This window comes from Theropithecus gelada, chromosome 14, assembly GCF_003255815.1.
Source record: "Theropithecus gelada isolate Dixy chromosome 14, Tgel_1.0, whole genome shotgun sequence".
NCBI classification, from domain to species: Eukaryota; Metazoa; Chordata; class Mammalia; order Primates; family Cercopithecidae; genus Theropithecus; species Theropithecus gelada.
Window position 1 is genome coordinate 10,501,001 of NC_037682.1, and position 15,713 is coordinate 10,516,713.

Here is a 15,713-nt window from a genome sequence, read left to right on the forward strand (position 1 = left end):
CCCAGGGGTGGGCCCAGCTGAGTTTTCTACGTTCAGGGAGGGACTGCCGTCACCCAGGGCTTTTTTGAGAATTTTTATGTCTCTTTCTGGGCTTTGTTTGAGCAGCCATGGAAACCAATAGGTCTAATCAGCTGATATTTAAAAAAAAAATCCCTGCGCTAATTACCCGTCCTAGGAGGGAACATTCAGCACATGGTAAATGCTCCAAAAGTAGCTGTTAAGGTGATTGCACGTGGTGGGGGAGGGAGATGAGGACACTGGAATCAAATAAAGCTTTTATCTAGATCAGAAAGGACAGCAGCCCAGCGCTGGCCAAGCTGAGCTAGGGTGGAACTAGAAGCCCCTGCTGCGACGCCTCCCTAAGCCACCCATCTGAGACATACATGCCTCAGCCTTTAGGAACAGCAGTAGCCCCCAGAGACCAAGTCTCTTCCCCCACCTCACTCCCATCCCCAACACACCGTCTACTTACTCAATGATCTCTAGGAGAAAGCAACACTTTCGCAATTCTATTGTCTCAGGAAATGGTAAGAACTGACCCAAGGAGAACGGTAAGGACCGTGCATGTGGCTCTGTCTACCCATCTGTACTTAGAGACACTGCGACAGGGATAGACAGGCAGACAGATGCACCTCCAGGTGGCGGGGAAAGCTACGGCTTCCGCGGGGGCTTCTACAGGAGAGCGTGGTGCATGGAACTGAAGAGGGCTTCAGCCTAGGGAAAAACAAGTTTGTTTGTTTTTTAATCAACTACATGATTGTTCAAAGAATGCAGTGAAAGACTCCATGTTTCTGCAAATCTGCAAGGGAAATGGTATGGAATGAGCCAGGGGAGAGATTTCAGGTCCGTATCTCCAGGGCAAAAGATCTTTTCTTCCCTCTCTCCTTTGTGAGGAGCCTGAAAACCTTCCATCGCGTTGCCAGCGAGTGGCCAGCAGCAGGAGAGCTGCGTGGGAGCTTTGAGAGCCGGCTGCTTCTCCCTGGCGGTTCCTTTGTGACGGCCCTGAACAGAGCATGAGGTGTCCACAGATGTTGTACAGGTAGTATCCTTCCAGTTCAGGGGAAAAAAAAAAAAAAAAACAACAAAAAACCCAACCCAGCCCTTCCTGTGATATTATTTTTAGTCCTTCCCTCCCCAACTGGTATAACTCGGTATAAATTATGTCTTCAACAATGTCGAATTCCCCCTCCTGCCTTCTATTCTTTAAAAAAAAATTGTCACGGTTGTGTTCTACAAAATCGTCAGCCCTCCCCAAACTTTGCTTTCTGCAGGGGAAAGTCATCCGTGGAATTTCTCTTCCTTGCTCTCTCAGGTTGCAGCAGGCTGGGCAAAGCCACGTGGCCACGCCAGGGCAGCTGGGGCTGGGGCGAGGCAGCCCAGGTGGGCGGGCATCATGTGTAGGAGTAGTCTATGTCGGGGATGCCACCGTCCCGGTAGCCCCGCGTGGTGCCGTAGCCAATGGTGTGCGTGGCCTTGCAGAGGCTGCTGCCGTTGGAGGGGAAGATGGTGTGGACCACGTACTCCTCTTTGGCGCGGTACGGGTTGATGGGCAGCATCTGCAGGCCGGGCCCACGGATTTCCAGGATGGAGTTGTCCTTCTTGGTCCCCGACTCCATATAGTCATCCTTTTTCCTGCTGCCCCGGTTGTAGGCCCTCTCCCGGGTCAGCAGTTCGCCAGCTTGGTGCACGTACCAGCAGATGGCCCCCAGGACCAGGAAGAGGAAGACCAGAGCCACGGCCCCACCGATGATGCCCGCCAGGGGCAGGCCCGCCATGGGGCCGGCATTCTGCTCCTGGTTGAGCGTGGTGGTAGGGCCGTAGCTGTCAGCCGTCTCTGCCTTGGCACACACGGGTGTCTCGTCAGCTACATAGGCATTACTGGTCTCCATGGTGACCATGCAGATGATGTAGGTGGACTTGGGCTCCAGGGCCGTCAGCAGGTACTCTGTCTTGTCCCCCTGCACCAAGGTCTCTGTGATGGAGCCCACGGCCGGGCTGTGGCCCAGGCGCAGCCAGCTGAGCCGGAAGGAGGAGGCGGGGAGCGTGGCCTTCCACGTGATGCGGATGGAGTCTGCTGTCAGGGCCTTCACGTGGATGGCCAGGGTCTTGGCACCATCACCCGTCGCCATAGGGTAGTCAATGTTGGAGTCGGGGATGCGCAGCCCTGGCCTTTTGGCCTTGAGGGTAAACAGGGAACCCTGGGGCGTGGTGGCGGAGGCGTGGTTGCTGGCCGTGGTCTTGGCAGCCGCGTTGGCCACGCCACCCTGCGACCCCGTCTCAAAACACTCGTCCATCTCGCTAGTGATGTCCTTGATGGCCATGCCCCGGACCTTCTCAGGGCCCTGGCACATGAGGCCCCGCACGTTGACCACGGCCGCCCGTGCCTTCACCCAGTCCCGCAGCCACATGAGGTTGCAGCCACAGAACCAGGGGTTATTCCTGAGCAGCAGCTGGGCCAGGTTCCCCAGGTCGTCGAACAGGCCACGGGGCAGCGTGGTCAGGTTGTTGTTGGACAGGTCCAGCCGCTCCAGCTCACGCATCTTGGCCAGCGTGTTGTAGGGGATGTGGCTGATGGCGTTGTCCTGCAGGTAGAGCTTCTGCAGGTGGGCGCTGGGCAGGTTGAGGGGTGGTGCGGCCAGCGAGTTGCGCACCAGCGAGAGCTCTGTGAGGTTCTGTAGGCGGCTGAAGGTATCGTCCGCGATGCGCTGGTTGGCCAGCAGGTTACCGTCCAGCACCAGGCGCCGCAGGCTGTTGAGGCCCTTGAAGGCATGCAGCGGGATGGTGGAGATGCGGTTGTCGTCCAGTCGCAGCTCCTCCAGCGTGTGTGGCAGCCCCGAGGGGATGCTACTCAGGTGGTTCCGGCTCAGGAAGAGCAGCTTGAGCTGTTTGCTGTCGGCGAAGGCGTCCTCCTCAATGCTGACGGTGGACACAGAGTTGTCATCCAGGTGCAGCTTCTCCAGCAGCGGGATGCGGGCCAGCGAGTCCCTGGCGATGGTGCGCACATTGTTGTCCTGCAGGTGCAGCTCCCGGAGGGAGCGGGGCAGGTTGATGGGGAACTCGTCCAGGTCATTCTCGTACAGGTAGATGACCTGCACGTTGACCTTGGTCTTGAGGTCCTGGGGGATGCCGGCGTTGTTGATCTGGTTGTTCTGCAGGTAGAGGGTGGTGGCGTCATCAGGGATGTCTGCGGGGATGGAGGTGAGTCCCCGGTCATTGCAGTAGATGAAGCCGTTGTCACAGCGGCACACCGAGGGGCAGGTGGTGCTGTCGATGACCTCCGTCAGGAAGGCGATGAGCCCGTAGCAGAGGAACAGCCAGTCCCGCAGGTCCATGGTGGCCGTGGTCATCACGACGGTGGCTGTGACAGTGGCAGTGGTTGTGGTGGTGGTGGTGGCGGTGGGGTGTGCCACCACCATGGTGGATGGCTGGGGGTGTCCAGCCCCACCTGGCCTGGAGCCTGAATACCTGCAAGGAGCACAGGGCGGGGTCAGTGAGAGGGAGGAGGTGACAGTGACCCCAGGAACGAATCGTGCACCCCTCCCGCCTGCCAGCCTGCACAAGGGGTGGCCGAAGTCAGGTCCTGCGGGGTGCGGTCAAGCTGGAGGAGCGGCCTTTGTGCCAGGTTTATGCCACAGGTGATTGCTCCCACCAAGGTCGGAGTCTAACAACATCTGGCTAACGTTAAATCGTATCGGGAGCCAAGAGGTTGCCCATTAATGAGACGCACGCTGCCACAGCCCTCCTGAAATGTGATCCGGAGCCTCGGGGAGGTTAATTTAGTGAGAGCCATGCGGCAGGTTTGGTTTCTTCTCTCAAGACTTCACACAAAGCCAGTCTTTATGGCCAATGCTAAAGGTACCAGTCAATATGGATGGGATGGATTTAGGGCGTGTTTTATGGATTCACAGCCGCTGTTTCCCTGGCACCGCACGAGGAGCAGGCATTGCTATCTGGCTCGGACCCAGGGTTCAAAAGGAAAGCTTGTTTCTGGAAGGCCCAGGAGCTCAAAAGGGGGGCGTCGCCAGAACCTGCGAGAACGAAGCTGTCAGTGCCATCACTGGCGAGGAGTGCAGAGCAGGGAGCTTCATTGTCTGGTGTTAAAACAACATGTCCTGTTGTCACTCGTACATTCTACAGACAGAAGAATGAGGTGTCAACAGAATCACTTTCTCATGTATTTACAGAAATCTCTTTTCATCAGAGGTGCCTCCCTGGCCCTGGGTTTCGAGTTGTGTGGGAAATTGTCCCACACCTTGCCCCTTTCTCAAATCATAAACAGACCGTTTTTTTTTTTTTTTTTTTTTCCTGGAATAGCTGAAAGTTTAAAGGAATGAGACAAATAAAAGGAGGGAGGCATTTGTACTCTGAGGGAATTGGCTGCAAGGTGTAATTTCAGTTTTCACAAATGGAAAAATTGCAGCATAGATTTTTCTTATATTATTTTACTGTTCATAGTGGTAAAAAAATCAATTAAAGAGAAATTATCTTTCAGTCTCAGTGAGGAAGGTGTCTTCATGCAGCCAGCAAAAGTCTGCTGTAAAACGCTGGGTTCACGGAGGCTTTTCAATGATGGGACAAGATGGTCTCTCAGAGCCTGAAGCCCCAGCCTGGGAGGGCAGCCCTGGTGTACACAGCAGAGCCGGCACCTGCCCACTGAGCCAGCAAGGACCTTACTTCCATGCCCCAGGGACTGAACACCTGTTTCTCAACCAGGCAAAACTTTCTGTCTTCTCTGTCCTTCTCTATTCCTGGCTGCTTTTTCTTTCCATCACGCAAGTTACTCTTGCAGGACCCAGCTCAAATGTTACCTCCTCTACTAGGTTTTCCTGGGGCCCCAGATAAAGCTTCCCTCTGTTCTGCCCATCCATCTGTCCACCCACCCATCCACCTACCATCCATTCATCCATCTGTCCATCATCCATCCATCCATCCACCCACCTAACCATCCATCCATCCATGCATCCATGCATCCACCTGTCATCCATCCATCCATCCATCCATCCATCCATCCATCCATCCATCATGCATCCAACAGAGCTTTATTGAGAATCTACTATATTCCAGGCCCTGTTGTAGCCACTTGGGATTCCTTTCTGATGGGATGGATGGTAGCTCAAACTATAATAAAGACTTTGCTGAGAACTTTCCTAATATTTAAGTTATTTAATCCTCCCAGCAAACATGAGGTCAGTGCCCTTAATCCCACTGAGCAGATGAGAAAACTGAAGCTCAGAGATGTTAACTTACTCAAGACTACTTGAGAACCAGGTAGGAGGAACCTAGGCCATCTGGGGAGGAGGCCAGAATCTTGGCAATCTTGAGGCTGGAGCACTCTGTGGGTTGCAGGTCACACTGTTTGGTGACTGGTGTTTTCATGTCACCAAACTGCAAGGGCAGGGACTGTGGCCAAGTGTGGCTTTACATCAGTGGCCACCCGACGACAGAATGGGCCCCGCCATGGTGAATGCCTCTGCCACTCACCCCTGCACACTCAAAAGCTCCCTTTGCACTTACAGGGTCTCTGCCCAGACAGCCACCACAGTCATCAAGGTGGCTGCCAAGGCCCTATGCAATCCTGTGTGGCACCCCCATTGGCCTTGTCCACTCCATTCCCCTCTCACTGACTGCAGCAGCCAGGCAACCCCTGGTATCCCCAGGGCCCTGGCACATGCTGTGCTGTCTGCCCAGACAGCTCATCCCCAGATCCATGCCTGCATCTCCTTCTGGTGAGGCCTTTCCTGGGCACCCTATCAAGAATTATAACTCCCAGATACTCCTCTCGGTTCCTTGCTTACCTATAGTATTTACCACCAACTAACACACTACATGTTTTATCTTTTTTGTTTTGTTTTGTCTTGTTTTGTGTTTTGAGATGGAGTCTCGCTCTGTCACCAGGTGTGAGTGCCATGGAGCCATCTTGGGTCACTACAACCTCCGCCTCCCGGGTTCAAGTGATCCTCCTGCTTCAGCCTCCTGAGTAGCTGGCACTACAGGTGCCCACCACCACGCCTAGCTAATTTTTTGTATTTTTAGTAGAGACGGGGTCTCACCATGTTGACCAGGATGGTCTTGGTCTCTTGACCTCGTGATCCACCTCCCTGGGCCTCTCAAAGTGCTGGGATTACAGGTGTGAGCCATCGCTCCCGGCCCTTTTTTGTTTTCATTGTCTGTCTCCCCACTAGAAGGTACTCGCTATAAGGGCAGGGATTCGTGCATCTTACTCATGGTGTTTCCCACGTGGCAGATGCTCACTAAAGATTTCAAAGGAGAAACTGTGATGGACTTGTTCTGTAGATGAGGGAACGGGGGCACAGAGACCTGCCCATGGTCCCCTGGCAGGAGGAGGTGGGGTCTGGATTCCACCCCAGGGCTGTGTGGCTGCAGGACCCCAGTGCTTGACTCCAGATTGCTGAGGGCTGTGAGTCCCTGGCCAGCCCAGACACAGTCCTGCGGCCCAGGCTGAGCATTCTCAGACCTTCACGGAGGTACCCACTCTCCCGTGAGCCTCCTGCTTCCTTTGCCCAGGGCCATCCCAGGTTGCCCTGGCCCTTATCTGACCACCTCACCTTTCATTACATCAGGAACTGGGAAGGACACTGGCCCAGATCGTGGGAGAGGACGGGCTTGGAGGCCAGGACAGCATGCAGAGCTAGACACATCAGCCTCCAGAGGATAATGAAAAGCCTAGGCGGTGGGGTGACCTCTCTGGCCAGACCTCACCCACTCCCCTTCACAGGCAAGGGTGCAGAGGTTGCCACCTACACACAGGTCCACAGCCCTCATTTCACAGCCCAGCAGCCTGAGACTCAGAGACAAGAGGGGCCCAGCCAAGGTTACAGTCAGCCCAGATTTCCCACTGCACGTCTGTCCCTTCTGCACCGAGCCAGGCCCATGAAGGTTATGGAGCCGGAGGTCCTGCCTCAAGTCACTTATGAGCAGGCAGGTAGCACAGGGCAGGTGCTAGAGACAGGAAGACACAGGCCTGCTCACAGGTCACCTTGCCTCCGTCTCCAGGGTCAAGTCTGAGTCTAGGAGCACCTCTGCCAGGGGCCCCCCAGCATCTGGCTGGAGGATTACCCCCCTCCCTGGTCTGTTGGCTGATGACTCCTGGCACAAGGGATACAGGTGGCCTTTGTACTCGGCTGTTCCTGAGCAGTGCCCTAAGTAGGGGGCAAACTTGTAAGGCAAAAGCCAAGGCAAACCACCGCATTCCCTGGCATGGACATCTGTTCCCAGTGCCCGCTCAGCTCATGGCCACGGTCCTCAGCCTCCAGAGGCCTCAGCATCATAATAGAGTCTAAATTGCACCTTTCAGAGATGCTTGATAGATAACCAAGAAGCATTTGGGAGGCAGGGACCCAAGGCCTTTCCGCTCCACTGTCTGTGGGCCTCATCCATCTTGGCCAGAGGCTCCCCTGCCACCCCCCGCCCCCCAAGGCCAGCCTGAGGCTGAGCCCTCTGGCTACAGGAAAATAGGGCGGGGCCTAGGGGTGGCGAGGAAGATGGCACACCTCACCAGAGGAGTCTTTAATTGCCTGGGTGCCTGGCTGCCTTTTTATTCCCTTGTTGTGTGTTTCATAGTTTATGCGGCCATCAAATTAAACTGGTAAATCGCCTGTCTTTTATGGGATCGCTTGTTGTCCTTGCGTGGATCCCTCAGACTTCAGCGTCGTATGAGTTACGACCTGCCAGCTCCATGACTGACAGCCGGATCCTTGGCGGGCCACAGGGGTGGGGGAGGGGAGCAGTGGGATGGCTCCGGCTGTAGGTATCCAGGACTCCCCCCGCTTAGCTGGGGGCCCTGGGGCATTATTCTTGGCATTATTCTTGGCTCTATCAGTCCTTGGCCCCTGCCAGCCTCCAGGACAGAGAGGCCTGGGTTCAAGTCCTGCCTCTGCCACTTTCAGGTCATGTGATTTCTTTTTTGAGACAGGGTCTCACTCTGTCACCCAGTCTGGAATGCAGTGGCTCGATCATGGCTCACTGCAGCCTCGACCTCCCTGGGCTCAGGTGATGCTCCCACCTCAGCCTCCTGTGGAGCTGGGACCACAGGCGTGCACCACCACATCTAGCTAATTTTTGTATTTTTTGCAGAGATGGGGTTTTGCTATGTTGCCCAGGCTGGGCTTGAACTCCTAGGTTCAAGCAATCCGCCCACTTCAGCCTCCCAAAGTGCTGAGATTATAGGCATGAGCCACCACGCTGGGCCTCAGGCTATGTGATTTTGAGCAAGCTGCTTGCCTTCTCTGAGCCTCGATTTCCTCATCTATAAATGTGGTCATAATAGGGGCCCTTACATGGGAACTTACAATTCAGGGTTCACTGACATTTTATGTGCAGAGTACCCCCTCCTGAGTGCGATCTGGATGCCCCTGACGCATCCAGTTTAAAAGCCGCCACAAATTTCTGCCTCCCCAGACACGCGGCCTAGCTTCTGCAGTAGCTGCTTGTCTCTGTCCTACATGCTCCAGTGGCCCGTTCTCTACTCCCCTGCTCCTGGCTGCGCCTTCAGGACAGGCTGACCCCTTATCAGCCTCTGTGAAGTTGAGATGTTGCCCCCCCGCCCACCTCAAACTGTGTGGGTGCAATCCTGCCCCTCCCCCAAGCCATGCTGGCAGCCTTGACCCTATGTCTGGGCCGCACAGAGCTGGTGGATGGGGCCATCAACTGTCCCCTCCTATGGGGCCGTGTCAGCCTCCTATGGGAGGCCCTCCAAGCTGGTGGCAGGGTGGAGGGGTTGGGAGAGGTAAGAGGGTTTTAAATGGGCCTTTGTCATCAGGTCACCTAGTGGCCAGAAATAGTTTCTTACCTCCTCCATGCCACACTCACTCCTACCCCTGAGAAGTCCTGAGGCTTCTCTCCCTCCCCTCTCCGCTCCCTCTGCAGCCCTCCCCAGAAGCTGCGCTCACGGTGCATTAGACCCTTTGTGGAGCACCTGCCCAGTGTCACGAGTGGGGAGAAGACAGCAGCTTCCCAGGTTTCCCAGGTCTAGGGGAGCAGTAGGGAAGCTGAGTGTGGGTGTCTGCACCCAACTGCAAAGCCTTTACAAGCCACTGACACTGAGCTTCTTCCCCACCACTTGCGGTGGCTTATGGCCGACTGTCTGCTGCTCAGCCTTTGCCGGGGACCCCGCTGCTGGCTCCTGGCCCTCATGGAACCTGGGGATGCTATTTTCTATTCATAGGCATGTCCCAGGAGCTTCCGGAAGCCAGCAAGGAAACAGCTCACATCCCTGTCTGGCCTCGCTCCCGTGTGTCCTCTTTCACCTGCCCCATCCCTGGGATGGGGGCATCTCAGGCAGGGCCAGGTCAGGAGAGGAAGTGTCCTGCATGCAAACTCTGTATGTAGGAAAGACAAGCACATGCTCACGTGCATGGATGCTGGTCACGTCTCCCCCACCCCCACTCACCCCTCAGCCTCCTTCCTGCCTACCTGCCTGCCACTGTCCTTAGGAATCTGGCTGCCCGTGTAGCCTGGCACTGGTGTGTGGCTGCTGCAGACCCTGGGGTCCTCTGGCTTTTCCCTACTTCCCAGCCCCCAGGTAGGGTCTCTTGCAAGGGTCTTTCCCCTGCCAGTCCCTCCCTTCGGCAATAATTCCTGTGTTTCCCCTAAACCTTGCCAGGCCTTCAAGTCCTCACTGAGAATGCTGTGCAGGCAGACTGTGGGCAGAAGCAGTTTCTCAGCTCCAGAGCAGGAAGGGCCAGTGGGACCCCAGTCCCACCTCCCACTAGACAGGAAGCCCCACCAAGGCACAATCATCTCCAGCTCTGTGACGGGGCTTCAGCAAACCTTTGTTTAAATTAATGAGAGACCCCACCTTCCTGGGGGCTCAACTGCAAACAAGACAGCGGGAAGAGGGCCAGGAGGTAGATAGGGCAGGCCGCTGCCTCCTGGTGCTCAGGGAGACCCAGGGAGAGCTCCCCTCCTTCTTCCCAGGAAGCCCCTTTCCTGCAAAGGCAAGTAGACCTGGGGCCTGCCTGGCTCAACCCAGCTGCTCAGCCTACTGTGGGGTGGCCTTGGGTCTCAAGTCTTTTTTTGAGACAGAGTTTCGCTCTTGTTGCCCAGAGTGGAATGCAATGGTATGATCTTGGCTCACCACAACCTCCATCTCCTGGGTTCAGGCGATTCTCTTGCCTCAGCCTCCCGAGTAGCTGGGACTACAGGCATGCGCCACCAAGCCCAGCTAATTTTGTATTTTTAGTAGAGATGGGGTTTCTCCATGTTGGTCAGGCTGATCTCAAACTCCCGACCTCAGGTGATCTGCCCGCCTCGACCTCCCAAAGTGCTGGGATTACAGGGGTCTCAAGTCTTTATCTGCAAAATGTGGCCATAAACTATCTACTTCCCTGGGCTCTTGTGGAGATAAAGTAAGGTTTCTTTCAATGCTTAGCAGAGTCATATTCAGAATGAGGGGACTATTACTGTTACTAGCAATGAGCCGTGCTTCCCCGAGCCCCAGACATGAACTGCAAGAAGAGAGGGGAGCCTTGAGTTGTGTGAATGAGGCTTTTCCAAGCCCTAGTTCAGGCAGATGCCCCAGGGACTGCAGGCCCACCAGAGGCATCTCCTTAGGGCAGGGGCTAGATGCCATGGCCCTCAAGGGCTTTCTAACTCCAGCTCCCACCAGGGCAGGGTGCCAGCCAGCCACACCCATCACCCTAAACAACTTTGCTCTGGATCCCGTCCACTGGTATCATTTAGAGCTTCTGATGCATGGGGGCTGGGGCGGGGATTCTTTTAAGACCTAAAGTTAATTATTTTTCTAATTTCATGCTGCATGCATTATGCATCAGCTGTTATCACTAGCGGTAATTGCAGACAGGTATGCAAATCCACTATAAATGCACCTAACTGCATAGGCCGTCTGGGCGGTGCTGGTGCCAGGCGGCGGGATGTCCTGAACTTCAGAGAATGTAAATCGCTTTTAAAAAAACAAGACTTTAGAATTGTGTTTTAGGAGGTTAATTATATTGATAATAGTGTTCGATATTAAACCATTCAAGGCCAGGAGGGGGTGGGGGGATGAAAGGAGACACGTGTAATTTTGTTCCTTTCTCTCTTGGCGTTATTTAATAAGATGCGCCTACACCTGATGTTTCTGTCTGTCTGTGTCCATTTTTAGTAAAGCTGCCTAAACTGAGACTTAATTCCTTTAGGAAAGGGAAAAAGAAAGCCCAGTGGGCTGGGCGAGGTGGTTCCTTGTAATCCCAGCACTTTGGGAGGCTGAGGCGGGTGGATCACCTGAGGTCAGGAGTTCAAAACCAGCCTGGTCAACATGGTGAAACCCCGTCTCTACTAAAAATACAAAAATTAGCTGGGTGTGGTGGTGCGTGACTGTAGTCCCAGCTACTTGGGAGGCTGAGGCAGGAGATTCACTTGAACCTGGGAGGTGGAGGTTGCAGTGAGCTGAGATTGTGCCACTGCACTCCAGCCTGGGTGACAGAGTGAGACGCTATCTCAAAAAAAATAAATAAATAAAAGAAAGCTCAGTGGAGTTTCAGAGTGAAGGAGAGGGGCTAAAGGTCTTTATTTTGGGGGGCGAGGAAAAGGAAGAGCAGCAGCACCAGCAGGGCTGGGGACAGTCCCCAAGAACAGGGCTGAGGCTGTGGGCTCTGCGCTGCTTCCCTCCTTAGCCTCCTTTAGGATCCTGGGCCACAGCAGAGGGCCTGGAGAGGAGCAGTATGACTAGGAAAGGCTGGTGATGGGCGACACTCACTGATCCTAGATCAGAGGCTTGGCACTAGGCTCTGAGGGCAGGGCCTCTCAGGGGCTGAGAACAACCCTGAGAAGGTGGGAGGCAGGTCCTGCTCCGTCATCAGTTTACGGATTGCCTCCTCCCCCTGGAATGTAAACTCCTACAGTTAGGACATGGTCTGCCTTGTGCCTGGCATGGAGCCTGGCACAGAAAGTACTCAGTAAACATCTGATGAATGAATGAACAGGGCCACCAAAAGGGAGGCCCCTGAACCTAGACCCAGGGCCGGGTGGTGGTAGAGAAGAGGGAGGCTGGCCTTCCTGCAGCCCACCCCAGGATGCCATGGTGACCCAGGGTGCCCTTACCACAGCAGCCCAAAGAGGCAAAGGGAAGGGTCTGGATTGTGCCACAGATGGCAGAGGGGTGGCCACAAACCCAGGCCTCAGACTTGATATCCGGAGCTCTCCCCTTCCCAGGTCTCCTACCACCTGTCTCAGCTGCCCAGTGGGACCTCTGTGGCCCCAAAGGGAGACTCTTGGCCGTCCCTACTCACCCCCCCTGATATGGATGCTGGCCTGGCACTGCCCAGCCACGTGTCTGTCTCCAACTATCAGAGGTGAGCCTCACTTTACTACAGAGGCCTTTTCCCCTCCCGCCCACCCCACAGATACACACACGGATGGAACTCGCCACTCAGGACCCTGGAATCATGAGATAAAGGACCTCAGTGATTGTCTGCTTTTTGCAGATGAGGAAAATCTGAGGCTCCACATGGATGAGACAGGGTGGAGACAGAGCCCTCCAGCAGCTTGGGCAGCCTCCCCACCCATCTCCTGGGGCCTTGGCGCCCAACTCTAACCCTTTCCCAGGGGTTTGGCACAGGGAGGGTGCTGGGGTACAGTGTCCCAACTCCAGCGGGGTCTCATGGGGGCTGCGCTTCTCCACCAGCAGGTTCGCAACCCCTCACGCCTGTGGGCTCACTCACGCCTGTGGGCTCACTTACGCCTGTGGGGCCACTCACGCCTGGGGGGCCACTCACGCCTGGGGGGCCACTCATGCCTGTGGGGTCACGCCTGTTAGCGTTAGCAGTAGCTAGCAGGGCTGGGTGCTTGAGTGTTGGGCACGTCAGAATGCTCTCGCCAGCTGGCCACAGCCTGTGTGGAGGGGAGAGGCTGCATCCCCAATGCAGAAAGGGGAGGCACGCAGGGAGGGGCAGACTTGTCCAAGGTCACACGCTCACAACCAGAGGGCCAGGCCCCAACCCAGGTCTGTTTGCCCAGAGCGTTTGTTCCTTGCCTCCCTTTGCACAGAGCCACTGAGCAGATCTTCCATGGCAGTAGGCCTGGGGGGCAGCAGCTGCTCCCCTCCAGCTTCGCTACAACCTAGGAATGACCCCCAAGCCCTCCTAGGGACTGGAGGGGCAGTAGGGACCAGGGCTGGGCACTGGGAGAGGAGCAGCTGGGAGCAGAAGGGCTGCAGGGCAGGGGCCCAGCTCAGGTTCAGGCGCGTTCGCGGCCCCGCTGCCGGGCTGGCGCACTTTTATAATAAATAACAGCAAATAGCCCATCCGCAGGGCATCTTTCACGCCGGTGGCTAATAACACGGCTATTAATGCCCCCGCAGACGGCGTGCACGCTGTGCCGCTCTGACGAATGTCCCAGGCCCTGGTGCAATCATAAATCAACCCCTCTCCTGAGGAAGAGCGTGGGAAGTGTCATTTTCCATCTTGGTAATGAATTGGGGCTTCCCTGTCCTGCCCAGGGCACGGTGGCTTAAGGTTGCCTGGGATTTGTGTTTTCCGAGGTGAGGTGCAGCCTCTCCCTCCGGCCTCCGGGGATCCTTGGAGGAGTCAGCTCCACCTCAGTGGGAGGGAGCACTCACCGCCTGCTGTGTGACCCTTGGGGCACTCGCTGCCCTTCTCTGGGCCTCAGCTGGCTCCTGTAACCAACAAAGAGGCTGAACTGGAAGCCAGCGCAGACGATGCCCAAGGGCCAACAAGAGCAGGACCTTGGGCAGTAGCTTTGATCAACCCCACCCTGGGTCCCCGGCCAGACAGCAGGTAGCAGACCCTGCTACCCAGACAGCAGACCCTGATGTAGACTTGTGGACTCCCTCCCATTCAAGGGCAGCAGGCACCAGGGAAAGTAGCCTAGGTTACCAGAGCTCCTGCCCACCACCCACCAGGCCTCACTGCCACCACCGTTAGGGAGGGGGCTCAAAATGAGATTTCCCCACCCCACTGCAGGGCCATTTACTCCAGGAGAGGCCACGCCATTACATCCCAGGTCCAGCTGCTGGGTAGAGCCCAGCAGCACAGGGACCACCAGGTGGCAAATGATGCTTATGCCGGCAAGCAGAAGCCGCCAGCTGCGTGAACTGCGTGAGTGGGTGGATGGGATGGAGCTGCAGACCTGTGGAGACCCGTGGAGCTCTGGCCGGGAAAGGGGTCTTTGGAGGGCGGGACCCAGCTGTCTGGGCGCGAGGAACCCTGGGCCACCCTGGAGCCCTTCCGAATTCACGTCCCTCTTCCCTCGTCCTTGGGCCTTACCTCCTTCGTCGCTGCAGCCCAGGAGCCCTCTGGGTCCGACGAGTTGCTGGTCTGAAGGCCCACGCCAAAGTCACGAAGCTGCAACTCGGGACACCGTGAGCTTAGATGGCGCTCACATTCCCGGCCCCGTGGTCCTACCAGGCCTTGCACCACTAGGGACACAGACCTCAGACCTGGGGTGACTGGGCAGTGCTGGGGCACCCCAGGGCACAGAGAGGGGATCCGGTGCCTCAGTCTTCTGGTCTCCTGGCGTTCAGATGAGGCTGCGGGCCACAGTCAGCAGCATCCTTGGCACCCTAGGCTGCGGGCGCAGCTGGCTTCTCCCTGCAGAGTGAGGGTCCTGCGCACAAGGGGTACAGGGACACCCCTCTGGGCCCCAGGACTCCTGAGGGTGGCCTGAGGGGGTTCCGACTCCCTGTTCGTCGGGCATGCCCTGTGGCCTGGCACCCAGCCCCGAGCAGGGTGGCCTCTGCTGCTTGCTACCTCCACGGCCCTTTTCAACTCTTGCCCTTTTGTCTGCAGGCCGCCACCTCTTCTGAAAGGCCTCTGCGTGGCTTTTGGCTTTTACCCCCTTTTGGTTTACCAAGGCTTTTTTTTTAAATCCCTTTAAGTCACTTGGCAGAATGGGCTGGGTGCAGAAAGCGTTCTTGCATGACAGAGCTGAGAGGGAGCCACTCTCCAAAGGCTCCGTATTCCTGTCACTCAGGCTGCGTCTCTGGGGGGAAGGAGGGGTCCATTACCCCGCTGAGGAGTTCAGATGTTCACGGTGGGGCTGGAGCTGCTGACACATACAGCTGAGCTGTCAGGCCCCCACATGCCCTTCTTTGGGAAGATGCTTGGGGGGCGAGGGCCTCAGTCCCGCTTGGCTGCTCCTGTTTGTAGAGGTTTCCTTGCTGGGAAGGTAGGGAGGATGGGTTATTCCCGCTTCACCCCCTGGTCTTGTCTTTCCAAAAAGGAATCCATCTTCTCGCCCACTGCCTGCTTCCTTACCTGCCAAAAACAATACCAGTAATTAAGCCCAGAGACATGAGGGACCGCATTGGGACAGCATCCATCAGGGCCACTGGGCTGCAGCCCCCTTTGCTTTGGATCCTGTTTTTTTTTTTCTTTTTTGAGATGGAGTCTCACTCTGTCGCCAGGCTGGAGTGCAGTGGCGCGATCTCGGCTCACTGCAACCTCTGCCCCCCGGGTTCAGGCGATTCCCCTGCCTCAGCCTCCTGAGTAGCTGGGACTACAGGTGCAAGGCGCCACACCTGGCTAATTTTTTTTTTGTATTTTAGAAGAGGTGGGGTTTCACCATGTTGGCCAGGATGATCTTGATCTCCTGACCTCATGATCTGCCTGCCTTGGCCTCCCAAAGTGATGGGATTACAGGCATGAACCACCGCACCCAGCCTGGATCTGGATCCGTTTTTTTTTTTTGTTTTTTTTTTTTTTTTTTTTTTTTTTTTTTTTTTTAGAAAGAGTCTC

At 56.1% G+C, this 15,713-nt stretch overlaps 1 protein-coding gene across 1 annotated transcript in view; it reads right to left on the reverse strand.

Annotated features, from left to right (window-relative positions):
- Positions 1-484: 484 nt before the first annotated feature.
- Positions 485-15,713, reverse strand: part of FLRT1 (fibronectin leucine rich transmembrane protein 1) — an 83,310-nt gene continuing 68,081 nt past the window's right edge. The window contains exons 2-3 of the mRNA XM_025357726.1: positions 14,244-15,233; positions 485-3,465 (exon numbers count right to left, since the gene is read on the reverse strand). Of these exons, the coding sequence (XP_025213511.1) occupies positions 1,392-3,416 (2,025 nt within the window). The 5' untranslated portion in view covers positions 3,417-3,465; positions 14,244-15,233 and the 3' untranslated portion in view covers positions 485-1,391. The remainder of the gene's footprint in view (positions 3,466-14,243; positions 15,234-15,713) is intronic.